This window comes from Galeopterus variegatus, unplaced genomic scaffold (genome assembly GCF_000696425.1).
Source record: "Galeopterus variegatus unplaced genomic scaffold, G_variegatus-3.0.2 Scaffold7777, whole genome shotgun sequence".
Classification (NCBI taxonomy): Eukaryota; Metazoa; Chordata; class Mammalia; order Dermoptera; family Cynocephalidae; genus Galeopterus; species Galeopterus variegatus.
Genome location: NW_007733888.1, coordinates 26657 through 45981, shown reverse-complemented (window position 1 = coordinate 45981; position 19325 = coordinate 26657). Strand labels below are relative to the sequence as shown.

General features: G+C 40.3%; 1 protein-coding gene across 1 annotated transcript in view; it reads left to right on the top strand.

Annotated features, from left to right (window-relative positions):
• Positions 1–19325, top strand: part of LOC103607853 (polycystic kidney disease protein 1-like 1) — a gene marked incomplete at its 5' end in the record, with an annotated part of 92034 nt that overhangs the window by 47434 nt on the left and 25275 nt on the right. The window contains 8 exons of the mRNA XM_008592320.1: positions 3788–3983; positions 4785–4841; positions 8106–8318; positions 9365–9607; positions 11528–11638; positions 11754–11911; positions 13475–13575; positions 18455–18647. Of these exons, the coding sequence (XP_008590542.1) occupies positions 3788–3983; positions 4785–4841; positions 8106–8318; positions 9365–9607; positions 11528–11638; positions 11754–11911; positions 13475–13575; positions 18455–18647 (1272 nt within the window). The remainder of the gene's footprint in view (positions 1–3787; positions 3984–4784; positions 4842–8105; positions 8319–9364; positions 9608–11527; positions 11639–11753; positions 11912–13474; positions 13576–18454; positions 18648–19325) is intronic.

Sequence of the window (19325 nt, the reverse complement as noted above, 5' to 3'; positions counted from 1 at the left end):
TATTTATAAGAGGTATTGGCCTGTAGTTTATCTTCTTATATTATCTTTGTCTGGTTTTGGTATTAGAGTAATACCAGCCACAATCAATTTGGAAGTATTCCTTTGTATTCTAATATTTGGAAGATTTTGTGAAGAACAGTTCAGAAGAGGCCAAGCCCTCATCATACAGCAAACCTGCCTGTGCCTTAATCTTAAACTTCCCAGTCTCCAGAACTGTGAGAAATAAATTCCTATTCTTTATAAATTACCCAGTCTCAAATATTTTGTTATAGCAGCAAAAACAGACTAAGACACAAGTTATATTAAATTGATTGATTTGTATATGTTCAATCACCCTTGTATTTTGGGAATAAATCCCTTTTGGTCATGGTGTGTAATCCCTTTTCTGTGTTGCTGGATTTGGTTTGCTAATACTTTATTGAAAATTTTTGCATCTATATTTATAAGAGGTATTGGCCTGTAGTTTATCTTCTTATATTATCTTTGTCTGGTTTTGGTGTTAGAGTAATACCGGCCACAATCAATTTGGAAGTATTCCTTTGTATTCTAATATTTGGAAGATTTTGTGAAGAACAGTTTGTAATTCTTCTACAAACATTTGGTAGAAATTACCACTGTGGTTATCTGGGTCTGGGATTTTCTTTGTGGCAAGTTTTAAAGTCACTAATTCAGTCTCTTTACTATTGAGAAATCCCCCCCCCCCTTTTTTTGAGTCAGTTTCAGTAGTTTGTTTCTTTGTAGGAATTTTTCCCTTTCATCTACATTCTCTAATTTTTTGGCACACAGTGTTTTGTATAGTGTTCCCTTATAATCCTTTTTATTTTTATATGGTGAGTAGCGATAATTATTTCATTCCTGATTTTAGAAATTTAAGTCTTCTCTCTCTTCGTTTTTGTCAGCCTAGCCAAAGATGAATTTGTTTTGTTGAACTTTTCAAAGAACCAGCTTTTGGTTTTGTTGATTTTTCTCTGTATTTTTTCTGTTCTCTATTTCATTCATTTCCACACTAATCTTTATTATTTCTTTTCTTCTGCTTTCTCTGCATTTATTTTGCTCTTCTTTTTTTGTTCTCTATGGTAGAAAGTTAGGTTATTGATTTGGAATCTTCTTCTTTATAGGCATTTAAAGATATAAATTTCCAGCAAGCATTGCTTTAGCTGCATCCCACATGTTTTGGAATGTTGTGTTTTCATTTATTTATCTCCAACGATTTTGCAATTTCCCTTGAGATTTTTTCTTTGAAATACTGATTGTTTAGGAGTGTGTTTATTTTCCTCATATTTGTTAATTTGCCCATTTATTTATCTCCAACGATTTTGCAATTTCCCTTGAGATTTTTTCTTTGAAATACTGATTTTTTAGGAGTGTGTTTATTTTTCTCATATTTGTTAATTTGCAAAATTCTTTTTGTCATTAATTTCTAATTTAATTCCTTAATTTCTTTTTTGTCTTATGTAAATATAACCACTATAAGTGCCTTATGGTTACTGTATGCATGTATATCTTTTTCCATTCTTTTATTTTCAACCTAATTTTATCCTTCAACCCGAAGTGTGCCTCCAGTAGATGGCATATAGTTGGATCTTGTTTTTGTATCCAGTCTTACAATCTCTGCCTTTTGATTAGATTGTGTAATCCATTCACATTTAATGTTATTATTGATATGGTTCAATTTATGTATGCCATTTTGCTTTTGTTTTCTATACGTCTCATGATTACTTTGTTCCTCTGTTCTTCATTTATTACGTCCTTTTACCTTAAGTGAATATTTTCTAGTATACCATTTTAATTCCTTAAATGATTTTTAAGTACATTTTAAAGCTGTTTTCTTAGTTGTTGCTCTAGGGCTTACGATATATAACTTAACTTACTAGAAACTGCTTCAAATTTATACTAAACCAATTTCAGTAAAATGTAGAAACTTTATTCCTATATAGCTCTATTTCCTCTTCTCTTTTTGTGTTATTGTTATCATCCATATTATATCTATATATGTTACAAACCGAACAATACATTGTAGTTATTGTTTTACATAATCTTCTGTCTTAAAGAAACTAGAGAAGAAAGGAAAACACAAATATATTTCTAGAAGTTTTTTAATGTATACTAATTTTCCTATTTAGTATTTTGATTGTCTTCATATCTTCCTGTGGGTTCAAATTACCATAGAGTGTCATTTTCTTATTCCAACACAGCTCATTCTCTCCCCTGTTCCTCATGTTGTTATTGTTATATTATGTTTCTATGTGTTTTAGACCCAACAGTACAATTTTATAGACATTGTTTTATGCAATGTCTTTTTAAATAAGTTAAGAAAGAAAAATAAAGATGTAATTTATGAACTTGATGATGTCCAACATTTTTCTGAGTCACTGTTCATTTTCTTCCTACTTTTTTCTTTCTGTTCTTTATAGGCTCTATTGCTCCATCTTCCAGGTCACAGATTCTTCATTTTCTCAAATCTACTGTTGAGCCTCTTGCTTGAATTTTTATTATTGCACCTGCAACAGTAGAATTTCCATTGGTTTATTTTATTACTTATAAATTCATAGTTTCTCTCTCTTTATTGATATTTTCTATTTGATTAGTCATTGTTATACCTTCTTTTAATTTCTAAAAATAAGATTACCTTTAGTTCTTTGGACATGTTTATCATAGTTGCTGTGAAGTCTTTGCTAAGTTCAACACTTGGGTTCCCCTCAAAAACAATTTCTATCGCCTGCTTATCTTTCCTTGGTTTGGATTGCACTTGGTATTTCTTTGGATGTCTCATAATTTTTCATTGAAAAGTAGACATTTTAGATAACATTGTAGCCATTCTGGTATCGGTCTACCCCTTTTCCTGGGCTTGTTGTCATTCTTTTAGTTTGTTTGGTCATTTGTTCATGTTTATTGACTTGGCAAGACTGATTCCTTGGGGTATGTTTCCCCTCATTGTGTGGCCTGTGGTGTTGCTGCTGAGATTTGTTTGTTTGTTTTTATCTTCAGCCTGGCTACCTGGGGCCTTGATTGTATAAATCACTTCTTGGTCAAGGGTGTTCTTACGCAGATGTGCTTCAAAGCCCAGAATGTATTTTCTAGTTAATTAAAAATTGATTTCTAATTAATTTATTGACTTCTCGCAATGACCCTGTGTGGTGTGTTCAGATAAAAATTTCTATTTTACCCATTTGGAGACCGAGGCTCCATTGTTCTGTTAAACGATGTCCTTGAGGTCACATGGCAAAAAAACTGCAGGGTGAGGGCTGGAGCTGGTCTTTGGCCTTATGCACAGGGCTCTTTCTCTGATATCATGTTGCCCTTCCAAGTGCTAACAAGTGAACTATGCTATTTGTAAATAAGTAAGTAAATACTCAGTTATTGAAGTCTGAAGTCATTAACTTTGTGGTTTACCTCACCACAAGTGCATTGCAGATGTCCACTCCATTATGGGTTTGGCCACTGCAGTTATTCAGATGCTTGTGACACATCAGCCTGCTGTACCTGTGGTGGTGGCTTTGGTTCTGGACACATCCCTTCATTTGCCATGGTACTTCTGTGTCAGTGTCTGTTTGGCTTCTAGTGCCTTTTTCAGTTCTGATAAAAGGGACTTCTGTATAATTTTGGTATTATGCCTTACAGTGTCTAATTTTTAGAGTTTCCTCTGCACAGACCAACTCTCCTTTTCTTCCCTGACACACCCAAGAAGTATTTTTATAATAAATCCCATTCCACTCTTGATTGGCAGGGTAAAAAGTTTTGCTGTGTGTTGGAACAATCATGATGACACCTCTTATGTTTCCTTCAGATATAATTCCAGCCTGAAAAACCTGTCCACCCTCCAGCTGATTGGGAGTTACATGGAAATCCGGAATTATATCACCATGATGACCAGGATACTGAGTCGTCTGGCTGAGGAGGACAGAAGTGCCTCGTGCGGCCAGTGGTCTCGAATGCAGGATGCATTAATTTCTTCAGTATGCAAATTAGCATTTGCTGATCAGGTAGGATCCCAGAGCAGGATGAGTTCAGCATCTGTTAACCTGCAATAAGGAGCAGGGCCTGAGCCTTGTTGGCTCACCAGCAAGTGCTCCGTTTATGAGACACAGACAGGAAATGAGACCAGGGGGGCCTGCTTGGCTCTAATACATCACTTTGGCCTTTCCAGCCTGCTGATGTGTTTCACAAATGAATGCTGCTGGTTTACAAGAGAGAATGACACAAGGCAGTCATCATTACAGATAATTCTGCTAAAATTCCTATAAGTAAAAATTGTGTAATCCAATCCTATTTTATCTTGTTAACAACGATATCATAGAGAGTTGAGTTCATGTTTATGTGCAATTTCTAGAGAAATGACCATATATTCAGATATTGCCATCCATCTCACAGCAGTTCTGCAATTTTTATCTTATAATCGTCACATCTGCAGGGAACATATCTTATTTCATGATGAGATACTTCACTTGAACTAATGTATTTTCTTCCTCCATCATTCACTCTGACCCTCTTTCAAGAAGTTCCACTTAGCTCTGTCCCCTGTTTCCTTTTCCCTCATTCAGTTTTCTGATGGGGTATGGTGAGGCTGGCCAGGGGGCACATAAATGCTGGACAGGAAGGAAACACTGAGAACAAGGTAATGGTCTCTTGACAGAAGGCCTGACCCGCAGTCAGCCTCTTAGCTGAAAAGCATGGATGTGCTCTGTTTCTACACAAGCGGTAACTTTGAGCTGAGTAAGCTAACTCTCCTCTCCTTTTCTTTTTTCTATTGTCTGTTCACTTGTTCGCTTGCTTCTCCTGGCCAGGAAGAAATGGTTGATTCTGTTCTTATGTTGAAGGACCTCATACGCTTCCCTAATAAGGTGAGTGCTATTTCTTTCCAATCGTATTTTCCTGCTTTTTTGCATAAGTATGAAGGCCGTGATCAGTTCTTGAAGAACACACTGTTCAGAGTTATGTTTTGACATTTAGGTTAGAAATATGACTTTCTCCTAAGAAATCATCTGAATGGAATTGCTCGTCTTACATCATAGGTGAAGGACTTTCCTACTAGAGAAATTTGGAAACCTGAAGTAGAAATGGATCAAAACAAGTACTGTCCATGTATGAATAATTTTGGTGGGGGGATTGTTCTTTATTATCAATACTTGGTGTTGGGCTTTCCCATCTTCACTCCTTCATTTCTTCTCACATCCCTGGCACGCTTTCCCCCTCCAGTGGCGTCCGCACCATGTTGTTCTTTGAGACAGGGAGAGAGCCCATCAGAGTTCCTCCTCCCTAAATCTGCAAATGCACCTTCTGCAAATCTAGCCATACCTGTCTTCCACACTCTGTCACCACGGAAGGAGTTTCCCCACTCCCAGCAAGGGCTCACCCCTCCATTTGTGCTGGGAATCCCTTGGAAATTCCCTCCAGGGCTCCCTCGCTGCCCCTCACGTCTGTCTGCGTGACTGGAGCCCCATGGGTTCGGCTGCAGGCGTGGCCCGTGCCCTCCCACTTGCCTTCTCCTGAGTCGCCTCCTGGAGTTTCCTCTCTCTGCTGCTCCTTCCACTCCTGCCTCTGCTGGGTGATCCCTGACAGCCCCTCCAGGGAAGTCATACCCTCCTCCAGCCACGACCTCCTTTCCAGGCTCCTCTCCACAGCAAAGCGTTTGGAAAGTGAGTCCTGAGACTGCTGTGGTCTATATTTGCCGAGTCTCATGCATTTTTAAACGATCAAAACCAGGCCTCTGTCTTCATCTCCACACTGAAACTGCCCCTGCCCAAGTCGCTGAAGGTTTCTGTGTGGCCAAGTCCCCTGGACACCCTCTGTGCACTGTTCTTTCCCTGCCAGTGACAGCCTGTGGGGGCTCACCCTTTTTGGGGACGCTCTTGGCTTCATGACACAGGTTCTTGGTTGGCCCTGTTGACTGACCTTGGCTCTTCATCTGTGTTCATGTGGTCAGCGCCTCGGGGCTCTGTCATGGGCCTCCTGGGCTTCTCTGCCTGTATTTCTCCCTGGGTGATCTCATCAGTCGGCTTCATGACACAGGTTCTTGGTTGGCCCTGTTGACTGACCTTGGCTCTTCATCTGTGTTCACGTGGTCAGCGCCTCGGGGCTCTGTCATGGGCCTCCTGGGCTTCTCTGCCTGTATTTCTCCCTGGGTGATCTCATCAGTCAATGTGACGATGACTCTGCATTTTATTGTCTTCAGCCAAAACCTCTCTCAGACACTCCCCCGTGCATGTAACTACCTGCCTGGCGTTTCCACAGGGGCCGTAGCCCTGCTCCAACCCAGCGTGTTGACGTGGAGCTCCTTCCTCCTCCCTCCTACCTCCTTCTCCTTCCTCCTCCTTCTTCCTTCCTCTTTAGACTACTTAGCCTCCAAAGACACAGACTGTATTAGTTAAAGTAACATTAGCTGCTACAACAGATAACCGTGAAATCTCAGTAGCTGAGCACAGCAGAGTTGTGTTCTTCATCCACTCACATTCCAGTGCAGGTGTTCAGTGGGTGGTCTTCCCCATGTAACTCACACTCTGGCTCCTTTCATTCCATGCCCCCCACATCTCCCTTCTGTGGCTTCCTAAGTTGGGGAAGTCAGGGGCACAGAGTGAGGAGAAGATACATTGCCTATTGATAATGTTGCCCTGGAAGTGGCAGGCCTCCCTCTGCTTGTGCCCCTGGTGAGCACTGGTCACACGGCCTCACCTGGACTCAAGGGATCTGGGAATTGATGTTATTTCCCAGCAAGGACATGAATGGGGATGAATTTGGTGGAGATCAAACCATCCTTGCCAGCATCCCTCTCTCATGCATCTGTGAACCCTGTGGTCTGCCACAGTTCTTAGCTCAGAGTGGTACATAAAATTGAACGTGGTTGTCATTTCTAAAGGAACCATTTCTGAAATTTTTTGGCTTAAAAAGTGGACAGTGTGAAGAGTGGGCATAGTATGTTCTTTAAAGTACTTGTTTTAGATAAAAGATTTTTTTTTCAATTTTAAGTTCTGTTTTGACAGTATGTTACCTCAGGGTATGGGCCCTTTAATGGCGGTTTAAATGTATTTTCAAACTAGTTTGATTTTATTGTTGGTGAAACAATTTGATTTTAAAAGTTATTTCTATACCACGATTTTTTTAAATAAGCATGACTATCAGAAAATAGAATCTTTGTTTTATTTCATTGAACACACATTTTTTAAGCTACAAAAAAGAAAAAGCTTTGGTCCTTGTCTTTTAGACACTGATGAGTAAAGTTACACGTGGAAGCAGATGCACTCAATACATATGCTAAGTTCTGTGGTTAGAAGAATGACAACATTCTGCAGAAACACAGGCAGTGGCACAGCTTTGTCTCATGGACATTTGAAGTTTGTTTTAAAAGATGAAATAGGAAAGAATCATAATTGTGTTAGATGTGGTAATGGCATTGTAAGCATGCATTTACAAAGAGTCCTTATCTGTAATACATACTAAAGTATTCACGGATTAAAAATAATATCTGAAGTTTGCTTTTAAATATTTTTTAAAAGTTGAATAGGGAATAGAAGGAAAAGTATCACCAGTGAATGACGATTGTTAAAGTTGTCTGATGGGCATGCTACGCCGCTCCACTGTTCCCTCTACTTTCACATATGTTTGAAAATGGTCCATGTTAAAAGTTGAGAAAAAGAGAGAGAAAAGTAGGAGTCTGCTAGGCAGAGAGAGGGTAAAGGTATTGCAGGCATTGGCAATAAGTATGGCAGCAGGAAAAAGCCTCGATGATGTGGGAACAGTCAGGGGTTCAGTGTGGCTCAAGCGTGGAACTTCCATGAGTGGTGGGGAGAGAGATGGCCCTGGGAGGAGGCTGAGGGATTTGCAAAGTGGTTGTTGGGGTTCAAGCCAAGTAACTTCTTAAAACATAAAGGGCCGTTAGTGACCATTATTTATTTATTTAGGTCATTTTATGGGTCAGGAAGCTGAGTGTCAGAATGCAAATGTTACTTGGGAAGTTGGCCATTAATCACCCAGAGGCCAAACCTGGACTTGAATCAGTTCTCTTGACCACCAGCTCAGTAATTCTAATTCCCAGCGGTAAACAAGAGGGCAAATACACGGTGCACACTGTGCCAGGAAGCCCTGCGTTTACGTCTTCTCTTTCCATGTAGTTGAGCTTCGTGAGTGCAGTCCTCATCCTCAAGTACGCCCGGACGCTCCTGGCTCAAGGTCAGTTCTTGGGGAGCTTTGTGGTTGACAGAAGACTGAGGCTTGAGCTCATCCATCTCATATCTGGAGTCTGGGAAGCCTCTGAGCAAGAAAAATCGAGGAATGAGGACTATCTACAAGAACAAGGAGTTAAGCTCATCTCAGATTCACTGCTGGTGAGTCACATTTTTCTCCACTTGCAAAAACACATCTGTTTCCCTCTCTCAGGACGTTAACCTGTATTTGTAATCATTTCTCAGAACCAAAATAGAATTTGTTTCTGAAGCACTATGTTTATTATTCTGGGTGGTAGTTTCGTATCTAGAAATTTTCATTTCGAATTTTAAATGTTTCACGGTACTCTTATGTTTCCAGTGAAATTTTGCTTCCATTCCAACCTTTTGTGTTTTGGTAGATTTTCATTTGAGATATTTGGGATAATGTTTGATTCAGAAACGTTACTTCTTAGGATACTTTCTGTTTCTTGAAGAATGATGTGATGTAATACAAATGATTTCTTATGTGCATTAATTTAAAAAGTGGCCCTGCTGGTATATAACTGCTGGAAATATACCAAAGTTTATTTCATTTCTGCTCTGATAACTTCAGGAAATTGTTGTTGAGATTTATTTTTTCCACCATATGAAATGGCCCATGCTTTCAAGAAGCAGAAAAGTTAATAGACAGTCTTTTGTCTCTCCTCTCCTGCCAATTTGTCATCACTCCTGTCCAGGCCTGCTGGTTTACTTAACTGATAGTTACTGTAATATTTGGGAAATTTGAAAATAAAGAAATACTCTATCTGAATCTGGCAATAACAACCGGTCATTCCCTGTGAGCACATTTAAAAGAATTTATTGAGTATCTACCCTAGTAAGCCCTAAGACACTGTGCTCACGTGAACTGTCAAGTTGCCGTATTTTAAAAATAATCATAGTATTAAAACTTCCTTTTGATGGGCTGAGAACTCCCAACAAGCAGAACAATTGTTCAAAAATGAATAAAATTTAATAGAAAGATAAGTCAAAACAAAACAGTTTGTGTTTTACTGTTAATTGCCATTTACAGCCTTGTATCAAAATCGTTGCTTTGGTGAACGAATCCAGTCTAACTTGAGACGGGCTGTCCTGCCCACTGCTCTTCACCTTTCCCCTGGTCTGGATTCAAGACAGTTTTCTCGTTTGCATAGTAAACATTCAGTTCCCCATGCTCCATGTTTCAGGGCTGTCTCTCCTTGAGCCATGAGCGTCAGCTCCACGTTAGCACTGAGTGGATGGAGATCTGGACCCTTCTTCACCACAACCATCAGAACTCCGTGCAGACCCTGGGCCCCATCCAGGTGCATTTACCTGGTGACGTCGCCGGGCACAGTACTGCTGGGGTGGAGTTGCAGAGCCCATGCTTCATTAGCCAGCTCATACTCTTCAGGAGGAATCTGCACCCCAGGGGACGTGCCCACGGGCAGGTACAAGACAGCAGACAATCTGCCACTTCCAATGGCCATTTCAAATTTGCAGTAATTGGGCTTCAATGATAAAAAAGTTGGCATGTTCACACCTGTTTTTCAGTTCCAAGAGGGGAGCCACTTAGAACATATTGCTGTCTCCACTTCTCTTGGAAGATCAGTCCCTCCAGAAAAATCTTAGCAAAACGAGGTGTCACTGGTATCTGTGTAATTGGACCCCAGTGGGGCTTTTTTTAATCCATTGCCAGAGAATGGAAGGCTTGAGTAGGTCAGAGCATGTGGCACAGGGATTATTCCCGGCATTGTGGTTGATCATGTCTTGGTCAGGTTTGTGTGTTCTTGAGAAGGGGCTGCTAAGGGCTTGCTGGGCTTCGGTCTTGTCCTCCATGCTCACCTGAGAGGAACAGCTAGGCTGAACCAGCTGGGGTCCCTAGGAGGATGGGCAGAAGAGAGGACTGGAGTGAAAGGGGGATGCTAAGATGGAGAAGTCAGAGAGGAGTGTCCCAGCCATGTGGCAATTTGTGAACATGCATTTCATCGTCCACATTCAGAATCCATGAGAATGATCCAGGATCGCTGTGAGTTTAGAAAGGTAGAGAGAGCGTGTGTTCTCTGAATTCTGTTATCCCCAGACCCCCAGTCCAGGCTCAAGTACCTGGCCCATTTGGGCACACAGTAAATGTCTGATGAATGAACGTACAAATTAATGATGTACATCTTATTTTGGTCAAAAAATGCTCATCTTATAAAGCCTTTGCTTTTTTATTTTTTAGGGAAATAGAAATGGCTAATCAGCATATGAAAAAAGCTCTAGCAAGCAATAAAGAAATCAAAAATAAAATGATTTTTTTTTAACTTACAAAAGTGCAATTATTTAAAAATACTTACCACTTGTGGAGGTGTAGTGAGTGAACCCAGGTGACAGTTGGTATAACTTTCTGGAAGCACTTTGTCAATAGGCACCAGGAGCTTTAAGAACCTGGGCCCAGTTGTTACATTCTAGGAATCTACCCCAAGGAAATGAGGAAAGGTTTATTCAAAGTAAGAGTTTTTATCATTGTAGGTTACCTTGTCCTTTGTGATATTTCCCTTTATCCATCCTGATTTTTTTCCCCGTCAATCTAGTGTTTTATTCCTTCAATGTCTGTGAGTTATTTGATGTCAATTGTGTGTTAAGTGCTGAGTTTGATGTTCATTATACAATAATGAGTAAACTAGATTTGGTTTGCAAGATTTCACGGAGGGATTGAGACAATAAATAGGTAAATGAAAGAAAGAAACAAAAAAACACAAAGTAAGAGTTTTGGTTTATTTATTCAAAGCAACATTATTTATGATAACCCCAATAGAAATGTACCTAAATGTTCAACACAGGGATAAAGTTCACTGGTCATTTAAATGAATTGTGATAATTCATGTATAACCAATTGAAATTATGACAATCAGAATTTTAGTGACTTTGGAAGACTTTATGCAAAAAATTTAGAAGACTGAATTGTCTGCCCAGTGTGTACACAATACGTAGAGAAAGTTTAGAATGCAACATCCCCAAATACGATTTCTCTGAGCAGTGGGATTATAGTCAAGCAGTCCTTCACTCTTCTGTATACCTTTCAATACCTTCCTGATTATCCACACTGAGCAGATATTTCTTTTTGTAAGAGCTTTTAAAGTCAAAAATTTTTAAAACTTAAAAAAATTAATTTTAATAAGAGTAATATAAGTGAAGCATTAAATTTACCCCACGTCCTGCCATCCTAACTAATAAAACTAGTTTTGTTTTTCTGTGCTGTCCTCTAATATGAAGTACATAGTTTGACATAACTGGAGTAGTAGCCTCACTATTCTTTAGTTTCCTGCTGTTCTCGGTTAAGTCAGCCATTGGCTGTCATTGCTCTGAGGTGGTCTTTGTTTCCCAAGGTTGGTGGAATTGTTGACCTCACGCTCTACAACTGCTCTAGCCGAAGGCCCATCAACAGACAGCGGCTAAGGAGACCTGTGACTGTCGAGTTTGGGGAGGAAGACAGCCCAGTAAGGAGAGCCTGTCCCACTATCTCTGCTTCATTTAGGCTGGGCCGGCTGATTTTTAATGCGTTTACTTTTCCAAAGGCAAATTTTGCTTAACCTATTTTCCTTTTGATGGCAGGATAATAGGAGAAATGAAACGACGTTTGTATTGCTTCGGGATAAAGTAAATTTCCATCAGTTCACTGAGCTTTCTGAAAACCCCCAGGAATCTCTACAGATACGAATCGAATTTACCAAGCCCTTTGCAAGAGCATTTCCCATCATGCTGCTAGTAAGGTGTGTTGCGAGTGACAGCTACAAGGGGAATGAGATTGGAGCAAGACATACATCGTCCTTAAGAATGTTTTGTGAAAAAAGTAATGAATTAAATTGTGTTTTTAAAGCGATAATGAGGCTCATTGTCTAAAGCAATTATGTTATATAGTCTGCTGTTCAGTCAATAAGCTTCCTTATTTTGTTCTCCTTAAGAATGTTTTGTGAAAAAAGTAATGAATTAAATTGTGTTTTTAAAGCGATAATGAGACTCATTGTCTAAAGCAATTATGTTATATAGTCTGCTGTTCAGTCAATAAGCTTCCTTATTTTGTTCTTTTTTTTTTCGAGGTTGGATTCCTGCCTGTTTATTGGAGTGAGAAACATCTGAGTTGTTAGTAATAATACATATGATCTCATTTAGGAATCTAATTCTCTCTCACAGTATAGATCTGGGCCAGAATTACTATTTTTTATTTTTATTTTTTTCCAAAGGCTAAAATTTGTTTAAATATACACATCTAAGGAGATTTGACAAAAAACCATCCTTCTCAGTGATGTTGAGTTAGTGAGACTTAGGAGGGCCCCATTTTGTGACTGAATTACATAAGAGGGCTAAATTAGCAAATATGGAAAAGATTCTTTGGAATCACACAGTAAAAGAGCTGATGGAAACTACCAGTTTGTGTAGGTCGTGGTAGGTCTGGCTGGGCATAGTCCTGCTCATTTCTTCTCTCTGAGTCCTCTTGGATTTCAGGGGCCTGACAAAAGTTCTAGCGGTCCCGTTGCCTGTGAGCGAGGTTGTGTCTTGTGCTGGTGCTGTGAGCACGTGGTTTTTCATCTCTCCTTGTTAGCTCGACTCTCACTCTGCCAAATGAATGAAGTCGTTAAATATCTGAAAGTGTATGTTTGCTTAGAGTGTGGATTTTTTTTTTTTTGTCTTTTTTCGTGTCCAGCAACGGATCGCAACCCTCAGTGTCGCACCCGTACCGGACCGGACTGGCAACGGGATCGCAACCCTCGGTGTTGCGCCCGCACCTCGCTCAGCCAGTGAGCGGCCGGTCTGTATGTGGGATCCAAACCCTCGGCAGGAGCGCCGCCATGCTCCCAAGCGGCGCACTGTAGCAGTGCGCCACCGGGCCAGCCCTAGAGTGTGGATTTTAACTTAATTCTGTAAGTCACACACAGGAAGGCAGATCAGTTCTGAGACACGTCTTAGTCTGAATGCTTTGTGCTTGTTATCCTTTATCTGCTACCGGGTTACAGTAAAGCAGGAATGCAGCGCCGGTGGGTGTGGTCCTGCCCCTGTCTCAGCATGTGGGGCCCGCGCTGTTTGTTTTATTCCTGCAAACTGTGCCATTTATTCTTGTTCTTGTTTTTTATGGAAGTTTTGATTTTTTAATGAAATGAGGGATGAAAGTGGTAGTTTTTATTGAAAGACCAGGTGGTGCCGTGGAATAAGCGCATCAGCTCTCTTCAGTCCCAGGCTACCTCCTTGCAGTGAAAAGAAGGTTTTGCACAAATTGTATGACTGAGTCTTTGAGAGAGAACAAAATCAGACATCCCTACTTTGTTTTTGTCTCCTAGATTCTCAGAGAAACCCACTCCCTCTGATTTTCTTGTGAAACAGATCTGCTTCTGGGATGAGCACATCATACAAATGTATGTTCCTGCTGTTTCACAGAAAGGTCAGTGGACAAGCTATCTTTTAATTTTCATTCTGTTTATGTGATAAAAACACTGGCTGTAACGTTTTTCTTTATTCATGACAAAACATCAAAGTCATTCCTCTGCCTACTTATATGCAGGCTGTTTCACAGTAGCCTACACCTGTGGAAACCACCCCATAATGAAGTACAGTCCTCGTTAGGAAGTGCTGTTGGGGACAAGCACCTGTTTACGGGTCCCGCCCATTTGTCCCATCTCCTCCTATTTCTCATGGTTCTGTGTGTGCTCAGGCTGTTGTCTTTGCCTGTAGGTCTCTCTTCTTTCCTCAGCTGTCCTCTCTTAGCGTACCTGTCCCTAGGAGTTCATTAGCCCTCTGTGCCTACAGCACCTCAAGTTTTCAGAGATCATGACTTCGAGGCTTCTTTGCATTTCCCATGAGAGCAGAGAGGACAGGCCCCCTTAGAGGGCTCCCACTGGCAGCAGCATGGGGCCCAGTGCCACCCTGGAGTCGGCAGAGAGTGTTGGGTGTGGGGCTCGTCCCTGGTTGCTTGGCTCCCGAGCCTCAGAGACCTCCCTGAAAAGCAAGAAGCTGAAGCTCAGTGTGCTTAAGTGAACCCACACAGGCTGTTAGCTGGTTTCCGGAAGGTGGTGGCCCTTCTAAGGAGAAGTTGGCTTCTGACTGTCAGGTGAATTGTCCATTCCCATTGTCTCTACATTTTTACTGTGATATGATTTTTTAGCTATAACTATTTAATATCCCAGTATATATTTTCCTCCAAGGACCAATCACTTCATAGCTATTTGTTTCTTTAGAAAATGGATCAGAACATATCGTTAATCAAATTCAAATTCTCAATGGCAATTAAAAAATTTTTGCTTTAATTATTATTATTATTTATTGTGAAAAATTTCAAACTAACAGAAGAGTAGGAAAAAAAAAGCGCAACAAATACCTGTATCCATTTCAGCTAAGTTCACATTCGTTGACATTTCGTCGCCTTCGCTTTATCTTCATGCGTGCGTGTGTGTCGAGTGGGCTTTTTGCGGGGGGAGGACGAGCCACTGGAGGGAGTTGTGTACCCCATGACACTCCACCTTAACACTTCAACTTACTTCTCATCAAAGCTGGGGCATTTTCCTTCAGAACTCAGTACCACTGCCGTAACGAAACAGAAGCAACATTCATTCAAGAATATCTACTCTGTGGTCTATGTGTAAATTTTTGCAATCCCCCTATGCTTTCTATAGCTCTTTATGTTTTTTATTCAGAATTAAGTCAAAGTTCATGATGCATTTCATTGCCATGTTTTGTAGTGCCTTTAAAATCTAGAGCACCCTCTCCATTCTTTTGCCTTTTTTTGATGACACCGACTCTTTTACGAGTCCAGGTCAGTTATTTTTGAATGTCTCACATCCTGGAATTGCCTGAGTGTTTCTCATGATTAGGTTCAGTTTACAGAGGTTTGGCAGCATACTCCAAGGCCATGCTCACTTTAGTAATTTGCTGGAGGAGTGAACCTCCAGTCTGTCCCTTTTAACAGGACATTTTCCCCTTTATAGTTAATAAGTGATCCACGAGGTGATATTTGTGAGCTGAGCATCTTCTCTTCGCTGCTAACTTTCACCCCATAGTTTTAAGCCTCTGCTGGCGATGCACAGCAAGCGACAGAACGGAGTAGTGATTTTACAGTTCTATCCTGAGCTAGCTGTGCTCTTCAGTCAAGAAGAGCTCTGTCCCTCTCCCTCCTCATTTCTGCTCTCTTGTCTCTATGGTACATAGTGTTTCCCCAAAATTCAATGTGTTCAGTTCATTTTTATCATTTTTCTTCTTGATGATCAAATTGTTCCAGCGAGGGCACCCCTGAATTGTTTTGGCACGACATGGTGAGTGTCAAGCGCTCCTTGCTTCCTGGGATGCCTGTGCGCCCTGCTAGCCTTGCACTTGGCCTGACTGTCCCTGGAGCCGGCTGTCTCTTCAGTGAGCCTGAGCTCCCCGATGTGGAGTGACGTTTAGACATGAGAACTGGGCACCAAATGGCCTCGTTGCAATTGGGGCATTACTGATAACAACTGTGTGTGTGTGTGTGTGTGTGTGTGTGTAAAACAGGCTCATGCTCATGTCCCCGAGTCAGATCCGACACCCCTTGTTCCTTCTCACGTCCTCCACCGCATGCTCGGATCCCCGTTCTCCCACAGCCAGAGCTCTGCTTCCCAGGAATGTGCCCTGTTCTCATTTTGCTCTATCCTGTGGTGCACGTAGAGTACTCTCAGAATTAAAGCGCCTGTAACCCTACCAATAACAAACCTACCAGGTAAAGTTCAGTATTTCTTTCCTCTTCTGTTATTTTTTTAGTTTTGACTTTACATTCCTAGGCTATATAGCACTAAGAGCATACAGGCAAAGTTATTCGAATCAGTTCTTTTCTTTGTGTGGAATTTTCCTATCAATTTTGTATGTAGTCGGGTTCACTGTTTTTTTCTGAATGTGTTTAATGTTAGGGCTTACTTTTATCTGTTTATTTTTATTTAATTTTATCTTTTGAATATGTGAGATATTTGCATTGTTCAAATGCTTAAACCGTATTTAAAAATGTGTATACTCAGAGTTAAACCTTGTCACCTCTACCCTGTTGTCACCTGTTCCTTATAGGTCATTGTTTTTCATTAGTTCTTTATTTTTTCAGTGTTTCTTTCTGGGAAAATAAACACACACACACACACACATATTTTCCCTTATTTCTTACACTCTTTTGCACTGTGCTTTTCTTAGTTAAATTATATGTTTAGAAATTACTCCATATATATCTTCATTATTTTTTGCTGCCCTGTGCTTCTCCACTGTATAGATATATGATGGTTAATTCAGCCAGTCTGCTATGTGCATATACTGTATTACATTTAGGGGGAGGAGTACATGTTCAAGTTAAATTCTTAGATATAGTATTTCTGGGTTGAACAATAAATGCATGTGTGGTTTTGGTAATGAGTGCCTGTTTCCCACAGGTTTGCCAACAGATTGTATTTTCAAGGTATTGAACTTTACCAGTCAGATAATTGAGAAATGGTAGTTTTTCATATGCATTTTATATGAATTAAATTGAAATTTTCATATGTTTTTATTTATTTTTAAAATGACAAAAATTACATATATTTATGGTGTACAAAGAGAGGTTTTAAAAATGTATGCATGTGGAATGGCTAAATCAAGCTAATTAATGTATTGTCTCACATACTTATCATTTTCTTGTGTGAAAAAAGCATTTGAAATTTACTCTCTTAGTGATTTTCAAGAATACAGTGCACTGTTATTAACTACAGTCACCATGTTGTACGATAGATCTCCTGAGCTCATTGCTTCTGTCTCACTGAAATATTGCATCCTTCGACCAGCATCTCCCCAGTATGTCCCCTCTCCACTGCAGCCCCTGTTCTCAGCTTTTATGATTTTTGACTTCTCTTTAGATTCCAGATGTAAGTGAGATTATGCGGTATTTGTCTTTCTGTGCCTGGCTTATTTCACTTAGCATAATGTCCTCCAGGCTCATTCATGTTGTCTCAAATGATGGAATTTCCTTCTTTTTTTTTAAGGCTGAATAGAATTCCATTATGTATATACCACATTTTCTTTATCTATTCATTTGTTGACGGACACTTAGGTTGATTCCCTGTCTTGGCTATTGTGAGTAATGCTGCAATGAACATGGGAATGCAGGTGTCTCTTCCACACACTGATTTCATTTCCTTTNTAATGCTGCAATGAACATGGGAATGCAGGTGTCTCTTCCACACACTGATTTCATTTCCTTTAGATGTATACCCAGAAGTGGGATTGCTGGATCCTGTTCTATTTTCAATATTTTGAGGAACCTCCACACTGTTTTCTATAATGGCTGTACTAATTTACACTCCCACCAGCAGTGTACGAGGGCACCCTTTTTCCACATCCTCATCTTTTTCCTGTATATGTATTTTTTCTATTGTGTTTGTTTTTTCTTGATTTTTTAAAAGAGCTCTTTATATATTAGGGCTATTTGCTACTTTTTGTAATATAAATTGCAAATTTGTTTTTCAGTTCATCTTACTTTTTGCTTTATTTTTATTGAGATTTTTGCCTTGCAAAAAAAATTTTTAATGGTAATATTTATCAACATTTTCTTGTATGATTCCTAGATTTTGGGCCATAGTTAGAAATTTATTCCTTACATACAAGTTCTGCAATAAGTCGTTCATATTTTTTTTAGTACTTGTATAATTTAATTTTCTATACTTAAATCCCTCATCAATTCATGTTTATTACTGTATATGGCAAGAACTTTGGGTCTAATTTTGTATTTTTACAAATGGCTAATATCTAGTTGTCCCAACACCACTTATTAAAGTCTTAGGGGCAAATTTTAGGCAAATGGAATGTTAAATATTTTTGCTTCCAAACATAAAAATTATCCAAAAATGATAGGCTAAACCACCTGGGTCATTGTGCCATCCCTACCAGGATGAGTACAGACTTAGGACATGCTGATTTTTGAGAGCCTGGCTGATGGAACGGGGGAGGAACAGGAAGTGGGCTTGAATGGCAGATGGAGAAACTGAGTCAGCTCTCTTCCATTCCACTATGGCCGTAGGGAGACCAGTTCAGGGTGTCAGGACAGACTTGAAACATAAGAAGCCCTAGAAACACTGTTTTCCTTCCCCACACGCTGCCGTTCCCAAGTCACAGCTGGGAGCTGTGACTGGACGCATTTAACTCACAGTTTAAATGCTCTGGAGAGAGGAAATGGCCAGAAGTTGCTGCCCGTCTCCTGCTTCTCATCCCCACCTGCTTGCTACTCTGTCTGTGGGACAGAGGATGCCTTTAGCAAACTTCAGGTTGTATTTCTTATTTATTTTTTCCCTTTTTAGATGCCAAAGTGGGATATTTATCCTTATTAGATGCCGACTATGACAGAAAACCTTCAAACAAGTACTTAGCTAAGGCAGTGAACTATACAGTACAGTTCCAGTGGATCCAATGTCTGCTTTGGGATAAGCGAGAGTGGAAGTCTGAAAGCTTCTCTCCACAGCCAGGAACGTCTCCAGAAAAAGTTANTGAAAAGCTGGAGCACTCTCCAGCCTCTGCCTTTTACACCCATTCCGTGTGTCAGCCCTGGTTCTCCCATCCTGTGTGGCTCCAGGGGAGTAGGGGCTGCTTTGCAGATGGTCCTTGTGCCCACCCCCTCCCTGTGGTGACTGGCATGTAGCCCATGTTTCATAAATGTGTGCTAAAGAAGTGAGTCAGTACATGAGTGATAGATAAATCGATTATTTCTATAAGAATGCTGACAGCCTTTGGGCTTGTGGTTTATGGTCACGTAGGTGGGGCCCTCTGCTGTCACCGTCCCTGCCTGTGGCCTGCAAACTCCCCACCTCGTCGTCTGCAGAGGAGGCCTGGTTGTGCAGGTGTAAAGTCTCTACAAGGGCATGAGCAGCCTTCTTGGGAATTTCTGGGTGTATGAGTCCTGTCACTAGAGTAGAAATTCTTCATCATCTAGCCGCAAAACTAACAATTCTGTGAGCAGTTCAGTTCATTCATTTTTGTTGTCCTTACCTCTTCATTAGGACAGAGATAAACAGTTATTAGGCATATTTAGAAATAGAAATAATCATCTTTTTCTAACAAACAATTAAGCCTTAAGAAACTGTGTTTCGTGGTTGCCTGCTGGGAGGCAAATATGTCCAGGTCATACTGTATTGGTGCAATTTAAAGCTGTTTTTGCTTTTCTTTGTTTGCACT